We start from the raw sequence: 24,102 nt of genomic DNA, 5'->3' as shown, positions 1-24,102 counted from the left end.
GTGAATGCAAGTGAAATTGAACCTACTGAAATCCTTACATTCTGTATAGGGGATAAAATTGGGTGGGGAGAAAACTTGATTTAAAAACACTTGGATGTGTGAGAGCATGGAAGATTCCCACTGTTAATCTTTTTATTTTTGTGAAAAATAGCTTTTAAACATGAATTTAACCCATACCAGATAGGCATTACTTTATGTACACAGTTAATTAAACTGACATTTAAAAAACTTAGTACTAGAACTTGTCAACTGTTCCAGAAATCTTGTATTTGGAATTGTAGTATTTTTAATGTCTAAACAGCACAGCAACAACACTGAATACTATACAAGAGCAAACTTAAAGTGTTCTTAAAGGTTCATAACAAACATTCATACTTGTATACAAAGAAACAAGGTGAATGCCTATTACTAACACAAACAAGTGAATTTGGTTTCCAGAAAGCTAGTGAGCATAATTGGTGAGTTTATTCAAGAATAGCTGCTTAGGTTCTTCTGGGGTTCTGAAATGCAACAATCTTCATTGAAGTCACTTAGATGAACATTGATCTTTCCTTGCTTTGCTTGAAGCTGTCTTTCCAGGCAAAACCTTTTGTATATAACCTGTTTACCAGATAAGTTTTACGTGCACTATTATATAATTGACACCTTCAGTTTTTACTCTACGTGCCCTATGTTTATTTAATTCGTTAACTAATGTGCAATCTGACACTGATTTAGCTAGAGTGCCTATTTTTTTATAAATGTCCTGGTTATAGATTTGTATAAGAACAGACACTTTGTAATGTTTTAATGCATTTAACAGGTATTGTAATATTTCAGTTTCAAATTATTTTCATGCAAAGTTGCATTTTTCTGCATGTTCAGACTGTTAGATAAAAAACTACTTTTGTGGCTGCTACCTCTATTCTCTTTTACACAGGTGGTTTAAAAGTAGTGAAACAATGCTGGAACACCAACTTTTTGCAAATTAGGTTAGTCATCTAACAGAAGATTTGTGGTGCTTGAGAGTAGTTCTCAGCTATCTAAGTGAAGCTGTGAGCATCGCTGTTCAAATAAAACCCATTAGGCAAGAATAGGTGGTGTTTAACAGGAAAAAAAAGTTTAGACGTAGGAAACTTCAATATTTATTCTCTGCAAAGCTAATTCTGCCTTGTTTGAATCATCAGTTCTGCTGTATGTGCAAAACATTGTCAATGTCCACCTTCTCCCATCAGGAAGGTGGAGTACCTGTGCCAACAGGAAAAACCCTCTTGGTGGTGTAGGTCACATCTTCACTAGTGCAGCCCTTTAAATGTAGGCAAGCTTTCAGCAGCCAGGCCTGCCTTTTTACATGCCTTACTTAGTTACAAAGGGATTTTGATATCAAAACCTGCTTGATATTTTAGAGGAGATAACAGTAGTGGTTAGCACAGAGGAGGATGCCTTTCAAAATGTGGCTCCATGTACCCACTGCACTACAGGTTATTCCAGTAGGAAAGGATAGTGGAAGTAAGCAACCAGCATAGGGTCATGCTGGGTAATTTAAGAGGACACCAGTAAAATTTTACTATTATGGCTATTATTTGTCTCTAGACAAAGCTCCTATAAAAAGCCTCAGAGGGATAGAGCTGCATGGAAGTGTTTGGAAGAGGGAGTTGATCTTGCCAGGTCAGAAAAGGATGTCATAACCAATAACCTCAGGAGAAACCAGGCAACATCTTCTTACCTAAACCCATTCTTCTACAGAAGGGGCTATCCAGCCAATCTGAAGTTCCATTTTTTTCAACTGATCTTTCTTCAAACACTAAACATTATCTAAAAGACAAATGAGCAATCCATATTACTGCTATGGAAGCTGAAGTATCCTCAAACTTTTGAAATAATTTAACTTAAGGCACAATTTACATTGTCACTGAAGTAAATAGGCTATAGATGAACCAGACCGCCTCAAATCAGTACATCCATGAATGGATCAATGTGTATCACTAGCACTCAGTGGCTTAACAGCTTTCAGAGTTTCATTTCCAGTTGTCCTGTTGCATGTATACTCATCCACAGTATGTTTTCATAAATAAGGTTCCTCATCTTGAATAGGAGCTGCCACTATGAGGAATGGAAAAGGCAGGTTACATTTTCAGTGGTATAAGGTCAGTAAGAAAGGAAATAAGCATAAGTCTACACCAGGGGTCAATAACCTTTCAGAAGTGGTGTGCCGAGTCTTCATTTATTCACTCTAAGGTTTCACATGCCAGTAATACATTAACATTTTTAGATGGTCTCTTTCTATAACTCTATAATACATAACTAAACTATTGTAAAGTAAATAAGGTTTTAAAAATGTTTAAGAAGCTTCATATTAAATTAAAATGCAGAGCCCTCTGGACTGGTGGCCAGGACCTAGACAGTGAGTGCCATTGAAAATCAGCTTGTGTGCCACTTATGGCATTTGTGCCAAAGTTGTCTACACTTCAAAAAAAAAAAATAGATCAACCTCACTTCATCACTCAAGGCTGTGAAAAATGTTGCACCCTTGAGCATCATCAGTAGGTCCTAATCTCCTGTGTAGAGGGGACTACAACTATGGCCTCTTGGAGAGGTGGATTAACTACATAGAGGGAAACCCCCCTTCCATCAATATAGGAAGCATCTATAGCAGACATGGGCAAACTACAGCCCGCAGGACCATCCTTCCTGGCCCAGGAGGCTAGCCCCCAGCCCCTCCCCTGCTGTCCTCCCTCCCCCACTGCCAAGGCAATGCTCTGGGTGGCAGGGCTGTGAGCTTCTGGGGCAGCACAGCTGCAGAGCCCAGCCTGACATGGTGCTCTGTGCTGTGCAGTGACAGCAGCAGCGTGGCCCAGCAGTAGTGCTGCCAGCCACCTGTGCTCCAGGCAGCACAGTAAGGGGGCAGGGAAGGTTGGATAAAGGGCAGAGAGTGGGGGTGTGGATAGGAGGCAGGGATCCCAGTGAGGGCAATCAGGAAGGAGAGGTGGTTGGATGGGGCAAGAGTCCCAGGGAGGCAGATAAGAGGTGGGGGCCAGGCTACAACCCCCTCCCCATACCAGCCCTCCATACAATTTATGAAACCCCATGCATCCCTCAGGCCAAAAAGTTTGCCCGCCCTTGATCTATAGTATGATACTGCTGTAGCACAGATATACCCATAGATTAGGTGCTGTTTTCTTCAATATACTGAAAGGAACATCAGACTTAATTACCTTTATACCAGTCCAGTGCTGTTTGAGCTATAAAACTATCAAAGTTTCTAATGTATCTATTGAAAAAAAGACTTTAATACTAACATCTGTTAACCAACCAGATCAGGATCTGTCACTAGTACCACTATTTATTTGAAATTTAAACATCTGAAATTTGCTGTGTTATGAGTGAAAGCACTGTGGCTGCTTGACATATGTTTTCATAGATTTTTCCTTCTCATCTCTGCTTGAAAGTTTGAGTTTTAATTCTGTTTTAATTTCTGCCAGGTATGAAGCTCAACAGAAATAGACCTAGAAGAGGGAGAGAAAGGAAATGGGAAAACTGCCTGGAAAGACCTCTTTAAATTCTAAAGCTTTCAGATCTATTTTTGTAGAATGGTTGTTTGTCAGAACTTTGGTTTATTCACCATCCTTTTTAAATAATCAGAGCTCTAGTTGCAGATTTCCACTTTTAAGATACCTTACTGGGCTTAGTCACCTCTATTCTTGCTTGTGCCAGCGCTCTGCTCAACAACAGTTCTCCTTAAAAAAGGGAAGTGTGCTTTTAAACCAGTTGTGCTTCCTTGTGCCCTAGGGCTTTAGGAGCAATTAGGTCCTTGGAACAAATTAGGGTAGATTCAGGGCTGCTCTAACTTGTACTACTTCTAACAGCTCTCTAAGGAGCCTTACACCAAGCAGGTTGCAAAAGCAGAGCACACTTTAGCCACACCTCATTCTGTCCTCCCACATTCTAGAAAAAGGGTGCGGAAGGTAAGGTAGCACAGAGCCAGTAATATGCCAGTGAGATCACAAGCACAGAGTTTGGCTCTGTGTGTGCCAGCATTCCTTTTGCAAAGAGAGTAGTGTTTTTTTATGCTTGTACAGTTGGATATCATTTGAAAAAAGCCCTGCAAGATGTATAAAATATTGCAATTCTCATTAGCAGAAGCAAGATGTGACAGGACTTTCCTTTAGTCAGCAACACTTAAATAAGGCTTATTAGTCACTTCCCACTCACAGAAGTGAAGAGACAGAACTGACATTTCTACTCTGACCTTGTACCTTCTAATGCAAGATGCCAGCCATGATCAGAGGTCTGTACTCATTTTGGATATCTTGGGCTTATGAATTTCTACATCCTTCCTAAATCTAAAATAGAAATGATATTTGAGCAAGACAACCACTCAGGAAAAGTATATTAGCAATGGACAGCTTTGCTGTTAGTGTGATTAAGTACCATTACTGATACTAATGGGAAGTTAACTTCTGCACTTACCCTTTTAAGGGCACACTCTGTATTGACAAAGCCACAGATGTAAGTAGATGCTTTGTAGTTTAATATAAGCTAAGCATCCCATCACAGGTATATACAGTAGTGCAGGTTGAGAATCTCATGAGCAACTGCCTAGATGGAAACTCCAAGGGGTTTTATTAGGAAAGAAGGGATAGATGATGGTAGGTATATGTATGTACACACAAGCAAAATGTATGTTAGAAGAACATAAGGACCGCCATACTGGGTCAGACCAAAGGTCCATCTACTAACAGTGACCAATGCCAGGTGCCCCAGAGGAAATGAACCTAACAGCCAATGATCAAGTGATCTCTCTCCTGCCATTCATCTCCATCCTCTGACGAACAGAGGCTAGGGACACCATTCCTTACCCGTCCTGGCTAATAGCCATTTATGGACTTAACCACCATGAATTTATCCAGTTCTCTTCTAAATGCTGTTATAGTCCTAGCCTTCACAGCCTCCTCAGGTAAGGAGTTCCACAAGTTGACTGTGCACTGCATGAAGAAGAACTTCCTTTTATTTGTTTTAAACATATGTTTCAACATAAAGGTTGAAAAGCCAAGCAGTCTAGTTAGGAAATGCCAGAATTAAGACAACCTTAATTCAGAACCCTTGGGCCTATGAATCATATTTCTTCCCACTGAATTCCTGGCTCATTCAGTGCACAGGTTGGATAGTGCTCACTTAATGAGCAGCTATTTAATATTACATTTCCATTGTTCAGTGTGCAGCCCCATGCCTTATTTCCTGAACCTTAATCAAACCCTCCTCATGGACTTTTCTTTGGCACTCATTACAATTGGATGGACATTCTGGCATTTCCTAACTTTTGAGTGCTTGATTTTGCATCCTCAGTAATACTCTCAATATAGGGTGTGTGTCATTTCCAAGGTTTTATTTAAAAAAGCAATAAAAAAAACTGCAGTTTCCATCATGTGGCTTCACACTGACATGCGCATGGGTCATCAACAGGGTTGAGACATTTAGATTCACTGCACAGGCCTCTGCCACTTGAGCTAACAGAGTAACTGATTGATAGGCTGTCATCCTCTATTTCCACAAGCACCAGACTTTGCCACTTGCATAGACACTGACAGCAGAGGAATGGAAAGTTTTGGACTCCATTGCAGGCTTTGGAGAGGAGCGTGCTCAAGCATACTCCTTTCCCTACTTCCCCTCATATGCAATCTTGACCCCTTCCTGTCCTGGTTCTTAGACCCCTTCTCTTCACTTAGCCCTAGTCTCCACTGCTCACGCGTCTCATATTGGTTACCCTGTCCAGCCTCTCCAAATCCTGGCCTGTGTTCCCTAATCCCTCCCCCACTGGCTCCCACCCCTGCAAACCTGGCTCTTGTTCCCAAATCAGGTAGCCTCCAGGACCCAGCTGTCAGGGCACAGCAGGAGGGCACTGAGAGCACAAAGAGGCAGTCTCCCAACCAGGGGCGGCTCTAGATATTTCGCCGCCCCAAGCACGGCGGTATGCCGCGGGGGGCGCTCTGCCGGTCGCCGGTCCCGCGGCTCGGTGGACCTCCCGCAGGCGTGCCCCGCGGCTTGGCGTGCTGGGGCCTGGAGCCGCCCCTGCTCCCAACTCTCGGTTCTGATGCCCGGACCTGGGCCCACAATAGCGCGGGGCAGCCCAGAACTACCATTGCAAGGAAACGCCTGGTTAGCACCAGGGTGACCCCTGCTCAGAACTTTCCCAGTTCTTCGCTGCAAGCTGCTAATAAGCCTTTGCTGAGCGTGTGCAAACTAGTGTTTCAAAAATTGATAACACGAGTGAATTTTCACGGAAACAGCAAAAGGCAGAGCCCTGACACCAGGCTGCCGTGCGCTAACGTCTGAGTCCCTGCTCCAAAGCATGGCCGCGCCTGGGCTTCCCCAAGAGATAACAGCCACAACAGAATTATTTTTAACCTGGGCAAAACAACCTACTGTCCCCTAGCCTCCTTCCCGGCCACACCTGAACCACTCTGCCGGCCGCTTTCCACGGAAAGGCAGCCAGAGGCACCGAACACTTCAACCCCCAATACATGCTACTGCCAGCGGCGCTGGGCCCTGCTTCCCACGCCCAACAATAACCATCACGGGGCTGCCCAAAAGCCGCCGCGGTGGTGGGTACAGCGGAGCGCCCCGGGCTTTCACCGCAGGACACAGACTGGGGAGTCGGTGGGGAGGCCGGGTCGGGTCTCACTCACCCGCGGGCTCAGGGCAGCAGATAGACGAAGACGAGCAGCGCCAGGTCGAAGAGGACGAAGAGCCACACGTCGAGCCAGTAGGACTGTCCGGAGAGCGACAGGGGGCGGCTGCAGTCGCCATTCGCTGTGGCCGGCTCCGGCTCCGGCTCCGGCTCCCGGCCGCGCTGCCGCTGCTCCGGCCCCTCTGCCTCCATCGCTCCCCTCCTCCGCAGCTCCTGCTTCCGGCTACCAGAGCAAAGCGGAAGCGACCAGGGGGCGTGGCTAACTCGCTCATGCGCACCTGTTTGCTCCTCGGGAGGGGCGGCTCTTTGCACAGTTGAAAATAGCCGGCGGGCGCCTGCTGGGTTGGTCACGTGACCGCCGTGCCGCTGAGCAAGGGCGGAGGGCTGCCCCCGCGGCTGACTCACAGAACGTATCAGCCCCGGGCGGAGGTGGGGCCGCTGCAGGCCTCGCTCTGCCCCAAGCAGCCTGTGCTTCAGAGCTGCGTCCCGCTCTCCAAGCCCGTCAGCAGTAGTAGAGAAGTGCCCACAGAAAGAATGCTATAGCCAGGGTAAGTCCAACTCCCACACGAGCTTCAGAAAACAGACACCAACGCACAAACCCACGTGCATGAGGCATCCACTAACTGGGGGGCTTAGCAAATTCTCTTGTATGAGCATGTTAGTCCACAGTTGCCCGTTACGATTATTTTGCATGTTCCCGTGGGACAATGTGTACTGGCCACTGCCCTCACAGCAAAGGTGACTAGATGGACCACAGCTGTTATCTGATAAATACATTCTTATGTTTCCATCTTTTTTTTTAAATTGCTGCTTAAAATATGTAACATCAGTGGAACATTCCTTCTTCCGTTCCATCCATCCCAACCTTCCAGAGATGGCAGCAGAGATGCCAGGATGGAAAGTGGCTTCAAGGACAAATGATCCCCAGCCCATGCTTAGTTCGCATTTACACTAAAATGGAAATGGTTAGTCCAAAATATTTTTAAATATGGTTAAGTTTTGTTCTAATCTAGCCCAGGAAACTGTATCAGCACATTTCCAGGAAGAGTCATATTTATAAACAGCTGTGGCTAACAAATTTTTTCTGGCATAAATAGGACTCTAGAGAAACAAACGTTCATAATATTTCAACTATCAAGCACATGTTTGTATCTACAGAGGTTCATGTAGCTGAAACTCGGGGGGGGTCTTCAACACCATAAAGAAACTATTAGATGTCTAGTGAAACTACTGCTAAAACTATTTGATGGCTATAATCCAACCTGTTCTACTGTATGTGAACGAAGTTGGGTTCAGTTTAAAACTAGACATAAACCCTGGTTGTCACCTAGCAAATTACCCCACCACAGTGAAATATGCAAACTTGAGGTAAACTCTTACCAAATATAGACTCAGTGACCACAGATTAGAGGTTGTAAAGAGGCAGATACGAAGCACAATAAACCCAGAGAGGAGACACTGTGCAGCCAATGCAAGAGAGGAATTCTGAGTTAAAGAAATACTTTCTACTAGTATGAAAAAGAGAATATATTTGTTCAAAATGTCAGGAATCAGACTTCTAACCAAAAACTAACAAAGAGAAACTGTGCCTGATCTTTGAAGAAAAGAGTAAGAGATGGCAGAAATGGCATCATACTGTTTAGCAATCTGCCACCAGATTAGGAATTAGGATTGTCCTAACTCTAAAGAGTTAAAGATAACTCAGATCTGCCAGTGACAGAAGGCTCAAAGTAACTTTTCCCCAAATTGTGCTGAAAGGCTTTTAGAGAAATGTGCCAATAAATTTCTGAATAGTAATAATGGAACCCTCCGTAGAGAGAACTCTGAACAATGGACCTGGAACGCAGGTTAAATCAATTTTGGCGGAGGCTTATAGCTGGCGTTGCTTCTTTGGGGCAAGCAGTTAGTCAATATTGGAGCCTTAAAGGTTGTTTCCATTGGGAGGAGAAAATGGTTACATCAGTCAGGTAATTCTTTGATGAAATCCCATTTATTTACAAGAAATGTACACAAAAGCCTCTTTCCCTGAACTAGGAAAAACAAACAAAAAAACCCAACCCCACAAGCAGTTTCCTCACTCAATTTCCAAGTCTGCCCCTCCAGTCATTTCTGTCCCCCGTGGAGCTCTGTCTCTGTTCTTAGGGCTGTGCTCACAAGTGGTTCTCTCACTGCCCACTGGCTTTCTCCTTTAACACACAGACAGCTTGCCAAAACAAAAGCCTAGCCTCTGCTTTTCAAGCAGGGAACTTTGGAGCCCACAGGGCTGGCTTCTCATCAGGCCTTGCCCTGTGACTTGTCACATTAGGTGGTGGCTTGTAATGTTTCCAGCTATCTTACTACCTAAAGCTGCTTAATTAGTCCTTAAAACACCCGAGTGACAAGTTTTGCTGGCATAAATGCTCACATGCAAAGCGCTGTCACTCATTGAGCTGGTTTTATTATGTCAGCGTGAGAGCTCTCCTGTCCACATAACTCGGCTACATGAGCTCTCGGACAGATGTCCCACTGTAAGCTTATAAGTGTAGACATGGCCTTAATAAAATTCCACTTAAGTATGTCTTAATTAAATAGAATGTGTTCTAGACAAAGAGGAACCGCAGCATCGACATAAATGTAATTCAAAAATTAATCTGTAGATCTACATACATAATCCAGTTGTGGATAACACCTTTCCTGAGGTAAATCATTGTCTGAATGGGTTCGGAAATTATAGTTCTCTGCCTTATTCTGCATAGCACTCCAGAAGGAAATAAACTTTCATAGCACAACAAGTGATGTTACTTATTCTACTGAAATTATGAAAATGGGGAGGACTGCCATTGTCATGTACTGGTTTAAATGTGTGATCAGGTTGTTCTTGGCTCACAAAGGACATAAGTGCCTTTCTGTGCTAATGGGGAGTCTCATTTAGCTCAACTACTAGAGATTTGGGTTCTTGAAGCTGTAGGATGTTGGGGTTTTATTTTGATACCACAAATATACAGCTGACAAGCATGTCTGTCTGACTGCTCTACAGATTTGTTGCATAGTCTCCAGTGAGTATTTTTAATAATACCTCATATTCTGTATCACTTATCTGAGGATTTTATGTATAAATCCAATGATACACAGTCTCCTTTCTCTGGTATTCAGTAGCAATACAGTAGTGTCCCTAGCAATCACACCTTCATGTGACAACACTTGCAGAAACACATTTCAAAACAAGTCAGAACAGGCCCTGTAGCCTAGTGGTAATGTTCTGCACTGCCATGTAGCAGATACGTATGTTACAGTGCTGGGTGTGGTACAGATACCTAGATCAGTAGGAGAGCTCTGTGTAGCCTAGAAGTTAGTCTCTTTCACAAATAACAGTTTGTCCAGTAAAAGATATTACCTCACCTACCTTGGGTTTCTAGATCAGTAGACTACATGGGTTGGAGTCCTATTGCTTTTCTCCTACTTCCTTATCCAGAAAGGTCTAGGGTTGCAGAGGTAGCATGCTCAATTCAAGGGGAAAGGAAAAGGCATATCATGAGACTCAATATTTCACTTAGTCAATGAAGAGAGTGTTCATGGGCTCAAAAACATTTAGTTTGAATCCTTGAAAAGTTGGAAGCCTGCTCATCAGTTCTGTCCTTTACAGTATAGTAGTGATATTGACAGTATGCCATGCATCACAGGTTCAACTCTGCAACATGTTTTTTTGTGATTAGGATTCCAATCCTGAAATTGGTAGGAAGACCCTCATACCTGCATGGAGCCCCATTGAAGCTAATAGGGTTCATACAGGCACAGGGGTCAATCTACTCACTTGAAGCTCATTGCAGGGTCAGGGCTTTAATTGTCTCCCCCCCCCTTTTTTTTTCTTTAAAGGCCATTATCTTTCACCAGTGTGTGTACAGCATTCAATCACATTCAGTTTTGGCCTTGTAATTAGATTTAAACCAGGAATGAATGTTTACTTCTACATACATTCAGTATCCAGTTTTACACATCTTTTATTCATGTGATTAGTCCCATTTAAGTTAACATTGTCATCTTCATAATGTATGCTAGCTCCAAAAATATGTTATTGTCTGAAGACAGAACAGTCAGCAAAGCCCAACTCTGTATTAGCCTTCTACAGAGACTCTTTTATTCGTCTGCCACACAAATGTAAGAAATATGAAAAAGTAACAAAAGTGGTAGTCCTGACTTGGACTGATACTGCAGGGTCCTTTACTTTCTAGTTGCTTAAGTTTTACAGTTCTTCTTTAACCTCATTGCAGACTAACCCTCTGTTACTTCTCAAAAAAGTTTTCTTTCCCACTCTGTCTTGGGGAGCTGGGGCCTCATTTATATCTTCCAGCTAGGAATCAGAACCAGTCACTAGCACAGCTAAATCAGCTGCTTTCCAACCCCTGCCGGCTGGAGTTCTCCTTAGGCCAGGGCTTGCTGCTCACTGGTTTCACAGGTCCTTAAAGGGGCAGGCTGTATATCTATATAGATATATATGATAAAATAAATTGATATACATAAGTATATTAAAATAAATTATATATGTCAGTATATGAAAAGAAATTTAGCTAATACTTAATGTAGGATTGTGTATCCTATTCTTTATGGCACATTCAACTGGAATATTAGTTGGTGAATCAAACTATTTTTAAAAGTGTTTCATGATAGCATCTAACCAGTAGATGGAGCTCTTAGACTCTGTGGAAAATAATAGCTTTGGTAGATGAAGTTACAGAAACTGCCAAAAAAATTCACTTAATGAAAATTTTTTAAATGCTCAGAAGAAAGAAAGTACAGGAAGATTAAGAAAGAAATTGCCAGAATAATTACTATGTAATAGCTGCTCCAAAGCTATTAATATCACCATAAGTTATTTAAATGTATCCTTTCTGGAAAAGATTCATGGAGGAGCCTTGGGATTTGGAGGATCCTAGAGATTAGAAGCTGCAAGCAGTATAATACATGTCGGAGTGCTGGCTAGCCATCTGCTGCCAGTACAATACCCAAGGAGTAGATGCAGCTAGAGTCCAAGATGTTCACCAGAACCCTAAGGAAATGGTGTGAACCAAGGGAAGTGGGGCAGGGTTAGAATGGCTGTGAAGCAGGCAACTTAAGCATGAGTAGCATACCTGGGTGGCTACTATGGTAAGTGGTAAAGGTTTGTGGATCCAGGGCCAGTTTAGTCTGAATTTACCTTTTAGCTTTTTTTAAAGAGATGCATGAATCAAATTCTATATTTTTATTAGTGATCTAGGGAAAAAACATAAAATCATTACTGCTAAAGTTTGCACGACACAAAGATTGGTGAGGCGAGAGAGAATGTTGAAGACAGGTGACTGACACAGAGAAATCTTGATCTTTTGATAAACTGGGAACAAACAAGATAAGTATGTTTTAATACAAATGCAAGATCCTATGAATAGAAACAAAGAGTGGTGAGTTATGAGATTGGTGACTTAATCTTGCAAAGTAGTGACTCTGAAAAGGTCTTAGGGATCCTTGTAGATGACCATCTGAACATAAGAATGGCCCTACTGTGTCAGACCAAAGGCCAGTCTATCCCAGTATCCTGTCTTCCAACAGTGGCTAATGCCAGGTGCTTCAAAGGGAATGAACAGAACAGGTAATCATCAAGTGATCCCCCTGTCACTCATTCCCAGCTTCTGGCAAACAGAGGCTAGGGACACCATTCCTGCCCATCCTGGCTAATAGCCATTGATGGACATATCCTCCATTAATTTATTTTGTTCTTTTTTTAACCCTGTTATGGTCTTTGCCTTCACAACATCCTCTGGCAAGGATTCCACAGATTGACTGTGCATTGTGTGAAGAAATACTTCCTTTTATTTGTTTTAAACCTGCTGCCTATTAATTTCATTTGGTGACCCCTAGTTCTTGTGTTATGAGAAGTAGTAAACAACACATCCTTATCTACTTTCTATACACCAGTCATGATTTTATAGACCTCAATCATATCTCCCCTTAGCCATCTCTCTTCCAAGCTGGGGAGTCCCAGTTTTATTAATCTCTCCTCATACGGAAGCCGTTCCATACCCCTAATAATTTTTTGTTTCCCTTTTCTGAACCTTTTCCAATTCCAATGTATCTTTTTTGAGATGAGGCTACCACATCTGAATTCAAGATGTAGGCATACTCTGGATTTATATAGAGGCAACATGATATTTTCTGTCCTATTATCTATCCCTTTCTTAATTATTCCCAGCATTCTGTTCACTTTGACTGCTGCTGCACATTGAGTGGATGTTTTCAGAGAACTATCCATAATGACTCCAAGATCTCTTCCTTGAGTGGTAACAGCTAATTTAGACACCATCATTTTATATGTATAGTTGGGATTATGCTTTCCAATGTGAATTACTTTGCATTTATCAACATTAAATTTCATCTGCTATTGTGTTGCCCTGTCACCCAGTTTTGAGAGATCCTTTTGTAGCTCTTCACAGTCTGCTTGGGACTTAACAATCTTTAGTGATTTTGTATGTAATTTTGAACATGAACTCTTGGTGTAATGTTTAGTCGAGAAAGACTAATGCGATCTTTAAATGTGTAAACAGGGGAATATCAAACAGAATTAGGGAATTCTTTTACTTACATTTGCATGTGCATTTGTATATTGCATTGGTTAGACTGAAATACTGCAATACTAAGTCCAGTTCAGGTATCAACACTTTAAGAAAGATACAGAAAAATTTGAGAGGATTCAGAGAAGGGCTACGAGAATGATTTGAGATCTGCCGAAAAGATGAGAGATTGTCTTCAATAAATGTGTTATTAAAGCAAAAAAAGTTAAGAGGGGTCTTGATCATGGTATATAAACACCTACACAGGGAGAAGATCGATATCTGCCACTAGGGGGCTTTTAATATACCAAACAGAGGCATAACAAGATCCAACAGATGGAAGCTGAAATTAGAAAAAATCAAATTGGAAGTTAGATGCAACTTTTTAACAGTGAGAGGACAACCACTGAACTACTTATCAAAGGCTATGGTAAATTCATAACGATTTGGAACCTTTTTGTGGACTTTGTATGTCTTTCTGAAAGAAATGCTCTATTTCAACCACAAGTTACTGTGCTTGGTAGTGTTAACTTAAATAGTGGGAAAGAATAATTTCTCCACTGCAGGAATTACTAGGTTAAATGCTATGGCATGTGTTATACAGAAGGCCAGACTGAATGATCATAGTGTTCTCTTAGATTCATAGACTTAAGGTCAGAAGGGACCATTATGGTCATCTAGTCTGATCTCCTGCACAACACAGGCCACAGAATCTCACCCACCCACTCCTGTAACAACCCCCTAACCTATGTCTGAGTTATTGAAATCCTTAAATTGTGGTTTAAAGACCTCAAAGTGAAGAGAATCCTCCAGCAAGTGACCCATGCCCCATGCTGCAGAGGAAGGCGAAAAACCTCCAGGGCCTCTACCAATCTGCCCTGGAGGAAAATTCCTTCCCGACCCCCAATATGGCAATCAGATAAACCCTGAGCATGTGGGTAAGACTCACCAGCCAACACCCAGGAAAGAATTCTCTGTAGTAACTCAGATCCCACCCCATCTAACATCCTCTCTAGGCATCTTCTGGCCTTAAAATCTAAGAATCCATAAACATTGCAGATAGTTGCCCTATTTATCCGTATTAATGTTCTTTGAGCACTTAACCAGCCATTCCACATCTGCTGCTGCAGGAAATGCTGACAGACCTGAGCTAGAAGAGTTAAGCAGTACAACTAGCTTTACAGCCTGGCCAGCAGAAACCTCAATCCCTTTCCTCCAAGTCCTGCTGGAGGAGAGGACATATCCCAGCTCTCCCCTCCATTGGCCTCTGGCTGAGGAATGCAAAGATTGTCTTCAGTCAGATCTAGTTCCTTAGGGCTCTTCGAGGGTAAGGAAGATGATTTCTGGTGCGTCAGTTTCCCAGGGCTGCTTGGATATCTGTTTCCTAGACAGCCCCGAAGAAGAAAGAGTTGACTTTTGCTAGGATATAAACTTCCCTAGGGATCAACCGGTGGACATGTTTCCCCGTCCTGATTCTTTAGGGAGCCAGTCTGGTATGGCTGCTCTCCCCAGACTCTAGGTTCCAGCATTTCCTGAATGGGGACAGCCTCTCTTCACTGAGTTCTTCTGCAGCAGAACAGAGCTAGCTTCTAGGTTTTGCAGTGGGGACCATTGTGTCTTATCCCCTAGCCCCACCCCACCCCTTTCCTCCAGAAGTCAATATAAGGTAAACAAAGGGACTCCAGTCCTGCAATGAGGAAATAGAAAGTCAGTTCAAATAATAATCATATTCAGGTGCGAGTGTTCCAAATATCAGGACCAATAAATATGAATCTCTTTTGAAAAATGGGATATTTGGCCACCTCCTCCATACTTGCCACTGCAATATCTGGCATGCATGTAATAGAATCACAGAAATGGAAAGGTCCATCTAGTCCGACCCACTGCGCTGAGGCAGGACCAAGCAAACTAGACCAGTCTAGCAGGTGTTTGTCCAGCCTGTTCTTAAAAACCTCCAATGATGGGGATTCCACTAACCTCTCCTGGAAGCCTATTCCAGTGCTTAACAGCCTTATAGTTAGAAAGTTTTTTCCTAATATCCAACCTAAATCTCTCTTGCCGCAGATTAAGCCCTATTACTTCTTATCCTAGCTTTGGTGGACACAGAGAATAATTGATTGCCATTCTCTTTATAACCGCCTTTACCATATTTGAAAACTGCTAGGTCCCCCCTCAGTCTTCTTTTCTTAAAATTAAATTAACATGTCCAGTTTTTTTACCTTTCTTTGTAGGTCCAATTTTTAAAACCTTTATCATTTTTGTTGCTCTCCTCTGGCCTCTCTTTCTTTGTCTGGATGCACTACTCCAGGTGAGGCCTTAATGCCTTAGCTTTTCTGATTTTGTCCCTATGCTATGCTACTCTTATATGCTACTCTTTTGTATTTATCCTTAGCAATTTGTCCATGTTTCCACTTTTTGCATTCCTTTTTGGTTTTTCAGGTCACTAAACAGCTCTCACAATTCTTCCTGTTTTTCTTTTGCATCAAGATAGTTTACTGTTGTGGTTTTAATATTACCTCTTTGAGAAACTGCCACCTCTCCTGGGCTACTTTTTCCCTTACCTTTTCTTCCCATAGGATCTTACCTACCAGTTCTCTAAGTTTGTTAATATCACTGAATGTATCTCCATTTCCTGTGCTGTAAGTTTGTAAGAGACTTCGGTTGTACTCTCTTATCTTATTTAGCAAACTTTCATGACAATCCCATTGGAAAAAAATTACTATGAAAAAGGCTAGTGAGCCTAGTGATATAAAAGGAAAAACACAGAAGGGCCAAATTTCTTCTGAATTGGCCCCATACACAGATCACATAAAATAATAGGTAGTTAGATTAGATTACAGCTATGATATCTACAACCTGCTCCAAAATGTTACAGTAAAAATATTAGAAAAGAAATGAGATGAGGGCATGGGCCACATATATCTCTATTAATTTAAAATTGACAATTGGATTTTCTGTCCTAGAGATTCCCTTTGTTATTGCACACTTTCATTGAAAAAAACAAACCAGTAAATGTACAGTAAGGCCCTGATCTAACTCCCATTGACATCAGCAGGAGTTGGATTGATCTTTCTTGGAGATGAACTATATTATCAGAGTCACAGTCTTTTACAGCTACAGACACACAAACTTCCAGGAGTTATGTACAGTGAAGGGCTGCAGGATCTTGGGATTTGTTTTTTTGAGGGGGAGGTTATTTTGTTTTTTTGTTTGTTTAAAATATACAGCCAATGTGATTCAATATACAGTACATGGAGAAACATTACAACAACAAACACCTTTTATGGTGATAAAAGCAAATTGCCACTTGAAAAATCAGTGCAGAAACAATATTTATTTTCATTTACAAAATGTAAATAGTTTTCACAGCCCTTAACAATGCCATATATCAAAACAGTTATTGATATATAATACAAATATGTAATATTGGCAGAACTGGAAATGCAAAATGTTGGCCTGTGTTTACATCAAGACTGATCAGTCAGTAACTTGGTGCTTGTTGGGAAAAGGAAACAGTTGCCATATACAACATGATTCTTCTACCATCAGATTTCTTTCTGGGCTTGAGGTTAAACCCTTTTAAAGATTCATCTTGGCTTCAACTTCCTTCATATATGTAAGTCTGAAAGAGTTTAATGAAAAAGAGTCAATGATGAAAGCCTTTTATTTCCTTTGAGATTTATTTTACAGTTCCCATCAAGAGAGTCTTTATTATCCATCACGGTTTACAACCTAAGGGCTCAGTCCAGCTACCACTAATAAGTAACCCATACTCTATGAGTAGTTCAATCAAAATCAAAGAGGAAGACTATAGTTCAGGACTGTGACCTAGACCTGCATTCCCTTACTTAGGCTTGATCTACACTAAAAGTTAACTTACCCCAGCTATGTTGCTCAGGGGTGTGAAAGATCCACAGCCCTGAGCAACACAAGTAAACTAATTTAACTCTCAGCATAGACAGTGCTAGATCAGCAGAAGAATTCTTCCATCACCAGCTACTGCCTCTAAGGTGTGGTCTACACTAGGGGATCGATCTAAGTTATGCAACTTCAGCTATGTGAATAACGTAGCTGAAGTTGATGTACTTATAGACCTACTTACTGCTGGTGTCTTCACTGTAGTAAGTCAACAACTGATGCTCCCCTGTCAACTCTGCCTGTGCCTCTCGCTCTGGTGAGTACCAGAGTCGATGGGAGAGCGCTCGGCAGTCAATTTTTTGCATCTAGACTAGACACTATAAATCGACCCCTGCTGGATCGATCGCTGCCATCGATCCAGTGGGTAATGTAGACAAACCTCAAGAGAGGGTTACCCACACTGATTGATAAACCCTCCTCAGTGACGGCAGGTTTGTATAATTTTTGGTGGTGCCTGAACTGGTTCCAAGTCCTCCCCACCCCCCAAACACACCTGCTTTTGTAAGCTGATATATATATTTTAAAATAATGTTAAATGGACTAGAAAGGTTTAACAGTTTCCCTATATTTGCACAATGTGGGGGGATGAGGGCTCTGGCTGGGGGTGAGGACTCTGGGTTTGGGGTGTGGGAGGGGCTCAGGGCTAGTGCAGAGGGTTGGGATGCCGGGGTGAGGGCTGTGTGCTAGGCTGGGGGATGAGGAGTTCATGTGCATGAGGGGGCTCAGGGCTAAGGAAGAGGGTTGGAGTGGTGCGGGTGGGGGGATGAGGAGTCTGGGATAGGGCAGGGCTGGAATGAGGAGTTTGGGGTGCAGGCAGGCTGGTCCCAGGGCTGGGGCCAGAGAGGAGGACTTCGCAGTCCCCCCAGGCCTCTCCCCCACGGCAGCACACTCACCCAGCACTGTCACTGCACATGCTCCTAGGGGCCGAGCCCCTCTCAGGGTCCAGGAGCCCCCTTGCCTTCCCTGTGAGGGCTGGGGGGGAAGGGGAGGGCTGCCATCGTGTGTGTGCCTCCTCCCTCTGCAGGCGGTGGCTGTGCTGCCATCTCAGCCCTGCTGCCTGTGCCGCTCCTTTTGTAACTGCAATGTCTGGCGAGGGAGCACAGCACAGAGCGGCAGGGGCCGCTGCCCAGGGTGCAGGCAGGGACACTTCAGGGGAAGGCCCAGAGTGCAAGCAGGGCCAGGAAGGTATCCACCCCAACATTGGTGGAGCTGGCCCCCCGGGCCCTGAATTTGCTGGAGCATGGGCACCAGAGACCAATATAACTCACCGCCCTGCCCATCCTGCTGGGATAGGTACAGTGGGCACAGCTTTAGCACTGCAGCTGTGCCACTGTAGCATTTCAAGTGTGTACAAGCCATAATCTAGGCCTTGAAGATTAAGGCTGGCTCATTAAGGGAAGATAGAAGTTTTGTGGATACGACACAGGAGTGGATCTCAAGATATCAGATTTCAGTGTGAAGCTCTGCTATAGGGATCTTGTGTGATTTGGGATGTCATTTAATATAACCGTGCCTCAACTCCCCATCTCTTAAATATGGGGATAATATGCCTTTTCTATCTCACAGGAGCATGTGAAGACATTCATTACCGGTTGTGAGGAACGCAGATTCTACATGAGAATGGCCTTATTAGAAACTAACAGATTCAGGACCTTTGGTAAGAATGAGCATGGACTCAGCAGTGGGCTCCTTTAGCGTTAGCTCATGTTGCACTCCGATAATTTAAATGAGTGCAAGTGGGTAGGAAAATAGAAAGATTAGAGTAAGTCAAAAAAGTTCATATTTGAAATTCAATGGTTTTTGAATTTCAAAATTCAATTTTGAATAAAAATTGGATTTTAAAAAATAAGTTGATACTTCTCAGTTTCAATGCAGCCTCAGTTCTTTATCTTTTGATGCTGTGAATAAAGGAAAAAATGACTTAACTCACTGATTAATCATCTCCTATGACTTCTCTGAATGCCTGAGCTCTTTCCCATTATCTTTCGGGTGAATTTTCCCACAGCTTATTTCCTTCCAAGTTCCAAGTACCCTACATTGTAGAAATAAAAAATCAAAGGAATCCTGACAATGTTGATCTTGTATATGCATTCTTAGGATTTGCGAAATGGCAGGTGCAGTAAAGGAGTTTTACCCCCTCCACAACACCAAAGCACTTCTATTTTTGATTATATATACAAAGTAGTTATAAACACATACATACAGCACATATATATGAGCATTCTTTTAGTTTCGTCTCCTTGACCATGTCACCCCTCCTTTGCATCCCTCCACTGACTCCCCCTTCTCATTTATATCAAATATCGCTGCTTATCTTCACTTTCAGGCCCTTCACAGTCAATATCCACTCTATAATCATCTCTTATTCATACTGAGCAGTCTGTGCTCACCTCTGATCAGCCCGTGATGCCAGCCTCCCCTGCCACTTGTTAAATTCCAGACAAACACTTGCCTTCTTTCTCCCAGGCTGTCCCACATGCTTGGGACTTGCGCTACATAAACCACCACAAAGCTGCTCCATTAGCCACCTTCAAATCCCTGCTCAAAATTGTTTTGCCATGATGGCATAGATAAAGCTTGACAACGGTTAGGCTGCTAGTCTGCTCAGACCACTGCCTATCATGCAGACCAATATTGTCTCATTGTTTCCTTTCCCCCCCCCCACCTCTCTGTATCCATCTGTTGTCTCTTGTATTAGAGTTAGAACGTAAACCTCTTGGGGCAGGGGACATCTCTTTGTTCTGTGTTTGTATAGCCTCTAGCACAATGGGGCCTTGGTCCAGGACTAAGGCTTCTAGCTGCTACAGTAATACAAATAATAATAATAAATAATATAATATTTATTGGGTGAATACAATTCTCCTTCCCACAGAGCTCAGGGACCGTACACATAATTAAATGAATATATTAACATACCTCTTTCTCTAACATAGAAAGAATGGTGCCTCACAAATAACCAATTCCATTTCATTCTCTATCACACCCTACTATGGACTCTGACCCTTCCTACTTCTCAGACAAATGTCTGAGAGAGACAGTGGGTGTTTCATTGCACTCAAAGAGCCAAAAGACCCTAGCTTCACCAGACCAGCTCAGGCAATGAATTGCAGAATTAGGGACCTTGTAAGAAGGCTCTGCCTACAACCCTATCGTGTTTAAAGCTAGGGGATGAAATCCTGGCTCAATTAGAGTCAATGACAAAACTCTCCTTGACTTCAGTGGTACCAGCATTTCACCTAGAGCCTTTTTAGTCAAGCTCTCTAACTGATTTCAGCTGCCATCGTGGTTCATGTGGCAGGAGATTGTCTCTCAGGTAGCCAGTCCTATGCCACATTGAATTTCCTACAGTAATGTCAACACTTAGACATTGCTCAAGCAAACATGAAACCAATGCAGCTGCTAAAGAGCATGTGTAATACACTCCTGTTAGCTCACACCACATTGATATCCTTGTTCATTGTGAGGGACTTGATTTTTACATAGAGCAAATGAATAAATGTTTCATTGCTCTGGCCTTATGCCTGAAGAGACAGATTCTGTTCTCTGCTACATGGGTTCATGTTCCCTAGACAGAGTCAAATTTAAAATAAAATCAGAAAGATGAATAAAACATCCCAGTGATAACTTTATTAAATACAGGCTTCTCATATAAAAGTGGATTTCTTACACTGAGCTCAGTTCCATCAGCCAGGCTGTATTCAAAATTGACTCCCAGCATGAATATTATTTCAATGCTGCGGAAAGTACTTGATTCCTTGACAGTGAATTTGTTTCCTTCCTGCTGAATAGTAATTTTCAGGTTGTCATGGGCTCCTAGCTTTCTCTTCATTACATTAACACCTAGAAAAACAATTGGACATCAAGCAACTTATATTGCAACATCAGATTTGTATATTTTCCAATGACCGTTTTTGGGCAAGTGAATTTAATAAATTATGGGCCTTACTGGAGCTCTCTGGTCCAGGTTCTTCACCATCATCTTTCACTTTATGTAGCCATTTTCACCTGTGCAAAGTTGGTGCAAGACACTGCCAAAGAGAATGATTGCATTTCCAACCCACTTTGCACAGGTTTAAATGACTACACGGTGCAAGGCAGTGAGAATCAGCTCCTTTGTTGGACTGATCTTGTGTGCAGAACTTAATATCTTTTTCTGTTTTAGTTCCAGGTCCCTAACCTTTCAGTATGATGCCTTGTGTTTGTGGGTGCACTTTGACTGAACCCAACTCATTTCAATGTGATTTTTCCCATTGATGATTTAGTCCTGTGGCCAAAAGAGCAGGAAATTCTCACTCTCTCTCTCCCCCGCCCTGAGCAATTAAACTAATCAGAAATTAATTAAATATCACAAGACATAAATGATTGCTTAGCTGTATATTGTCTTCCCTATTTCTAAAACTGCACATGAAAATTTCCCCTCACCCTTCTAGACATTGAAGCCCATCAGGCATAATAGGGGACATTCTCAAAATCAGCTTCTAAGATGGAGTGCCCAGTTTTATGCACCTAATTAAAACTCTACCAGTCGGCATGATGCCTGAAGAACTTTACATTTCAATGAATATTTCTGCAGTAATCTACCTTGCTCTCTTTCTGAACTTTATGGAAAAGTGCTATAGAATTTAATGGGCATGGAACCAAATGCAGGCTATAGAAAATAAATAGGTTCTCTAGAAATTAGTCTAAAACCTGAATATTAAGAGAGAATGATCTAACAGGAATAGGACCAAGGGCAGCACTAGCATTCAGTGATTGCGCTTAGATAAAAATGAGGCACTGGAAAAGTAAAGCTTACCCATCTGCTCCATGAACTTTTCATAGTTTTCACTTCTGGCTACCTTCCAGTTGCCATCAAGTGCCATTTTTCTGACTGAAGCAGGAGTTTACTTGAGGCAGCTTCTAGTCAACTTGAGATGCAGCTCAGCTTTAAAAAGGGAATTTATGATCTGTCTTATCTTCACAGGATGATGTGGCCGGCTAAAGCTCAGCTCATCATATGATCTCTTCAGGGTCAAGTTACTGGATATTCAAGTGACCTGTCTTTTCTCCCCACCTTGTCAAACTGTGAAATGCTTGAATACTCTGTCTTAAAAGCTATAATAGTTACTGTGTTCAGTTTACATGTGACATTACAATGGTGGTGAAAAGTGGCAATTCACTGAAGTTACTCTACTGCTCCCGTAAACAGTGCTAGCTGACTGAGTGTTAGCTCCAGGACTTGCTAAATTGGACTTTGGCTGATACACTGTATAATTGAGTGATTGCTCCCTACACATAGAATTATAACAGTGCCAGATGTCATTGCAATAGTTCAAGCTTCTCTATCTTCGCAGATTGCAAGACAGAAGGTAAGTTTTAATTAAAAGTGTAACTTCATAATCAATTAAGATAATTCTTTGGACTGTTATATCGGATAATGTAGAATGACTTTTCACGCCAGCCAGTTTCAGTGGTATTTATTAGCTAACATACAAGAAAAGCGAAATAAAGTAGCACAACTAACATGTCCTTTCTTCTACTCTAAAAAATAAAATGTGAAACACTCTGAGTAAAAGAAATACAAAGTATGGAGCAAAATTGCACAATCCTATATATAAGGGCTGGGTAGGGGGGCACCTTAACAACAACTTCTAAGTCTCTATAGTGATGTCTAAATGCAGGTTAACGTTATGTAGCGCTTATGGAAAAATTCCAAAACAAATTTGCAAAAGGCAAACTTTGCACACACACAAAAAGCAGGCAATTTTATTTGGTAGAAAAATAAAAGATCGTTTTGATGGTTCAAATATTAGACATTAAACATCATTTCCAGCACTGAGCATTGCATCCCTTTTGCATTAAGGGCAAAATTAAGACTACGTCTCGCCCTGAGTAAGGTGCAGTGTGCAACCATGGAAAGGAAATGTGACTTGGCGAGTGACAATTCCTTCTCTGCCTGTCCTGTTTGCTTAGGGGTGGGGGGTGAGAGGCTAATAACTACGAATCGTATGCAGATGGGGATCACTTTCCCTCATGTTGGCTCTGTTGTGCTGCCTGGAGCACTGGGGTTAGAAACTTACTATGTGCTGTGTCTACAAGACATAATCAAGCCCTCAGTGATCAATTACTCTTCTTTTGCAAGCAGATATACTAATCATCTTTTTTATTATACTGGGATTTTCCTTTGACCTCCAAAATTATCAATCTCCATATATACTAGATGCAATAGGTTAAGTTTATAGATGCTTCGTGTCCAATTATAGTTCACAGCAGTTTATTGACAGTTAGTAAATTATTAACTTTATTTTCTTCATGGTTTTTATAGCTGAGCGTATTGCCACTGGCCCCATGCAACTTCTGAATAATGTATTTTTTCAATTCAATCCAATAAAATAGAAAGCCTGTGCAATGCTTCTTCTGCAACCTTAAATTCAAGTCCAGCATAATACCTAGCACTCATAACACCTTACAGCTGTAGAATATTAGCTGCCTATGCTCCTCTATTGTCAGCAACAAGGAAAATTGAAAATGTTCTATGGAAACAGTGGAAAGAGACCTTTAGCTTACATTATTTGGAAGCATATGAAGTCCAGCAAATAGGCATACTATTAGCATTTCTTTAGAGCATTCTGGGAGAGGCAATTTACTTCTTGGTTTTACCCTGCTTTGTTTGTGAAAAGCTGCTCGCTGATTTCACAGTGTCCCAGTCTCTCAGAGAAGTGAACTGTGAAGCTAAAACAAAAAACAAAATGTTTATTTTGCCTTTTAGTGCTCCTTTGTGCTGAATAAAGATGGCCGCCTATGCTTTTAAAAGGTTTTAATACCTCTGATGTGAAAAAAATAAGTATCTATCAGGTTCTTCTTTTCCTTTTCTTTCTATAAGGACTTGCTGGTATCTTTGGAGGACCTAAATATTGATATCACACGAGGTAACTTGAGCTACATCTAACGGGATTTCACTTCGGCAAAAGCCTGCTCAAC

General features: G+C 42.1%; 1 protein-coding gene and 1 long non-coding RNA gene across 2 annotated transcripts; both read right to left on the bottom strand.

The window, feature by feature from the left end:
* Positions 1-109: 109 nt before the first annotated feature.
* Positions 110-6,897, bottom strand: LOC115652361. The gene is made up of 2 exons (XR_004000611.1): positions 6,666-6,897; positions 110-2,082 (listed from the first exon to the last, which is right to left on the bottom strand). It is a non-coding gene; the product is annotated as an uncharacterized LOC115652361 (long non-coding RNA).
* A 12,189-nt stretch (positions 6,898-19,086) lies between these two features.
* FABP2 (fatty acid binding protein 2) lies at positions 19,087-22,004 on the bottom strand. Its single transcript, XM_030565079.1, is given in 4 exon segments — positions 19,087-19,144; positions 19,146-19,174; positions 20,810-20,982; positions 21,938-22,004. Coding segments are annotated over 4 exon segments (327 nt in total).
* Positions 22,005-24,102: the final 2,098 nt, after the last annotated feature.

The sequence above is a fragment of the Gopherus evgoodei genome, chromosome 5, assembly GCF_007399415.2.
Source record: "Gopherus evgoodei ecotype Sinaloan lineage chromosome 5, rGopEvg1_v1.p, whole genome shotgun sequence".
In the NCBI taxonomy this organism is placed as follows: Eukaryota; Metazoa; Chordata; order Testudines; family Testudinidae; genus Gopherus; species Gopherus evgoodei.
The sequence above is the reverse complement of the archived record's forward strand: the minus strand, read 5'-3'. Positions and strand labels throughout refer to the sequence as shown.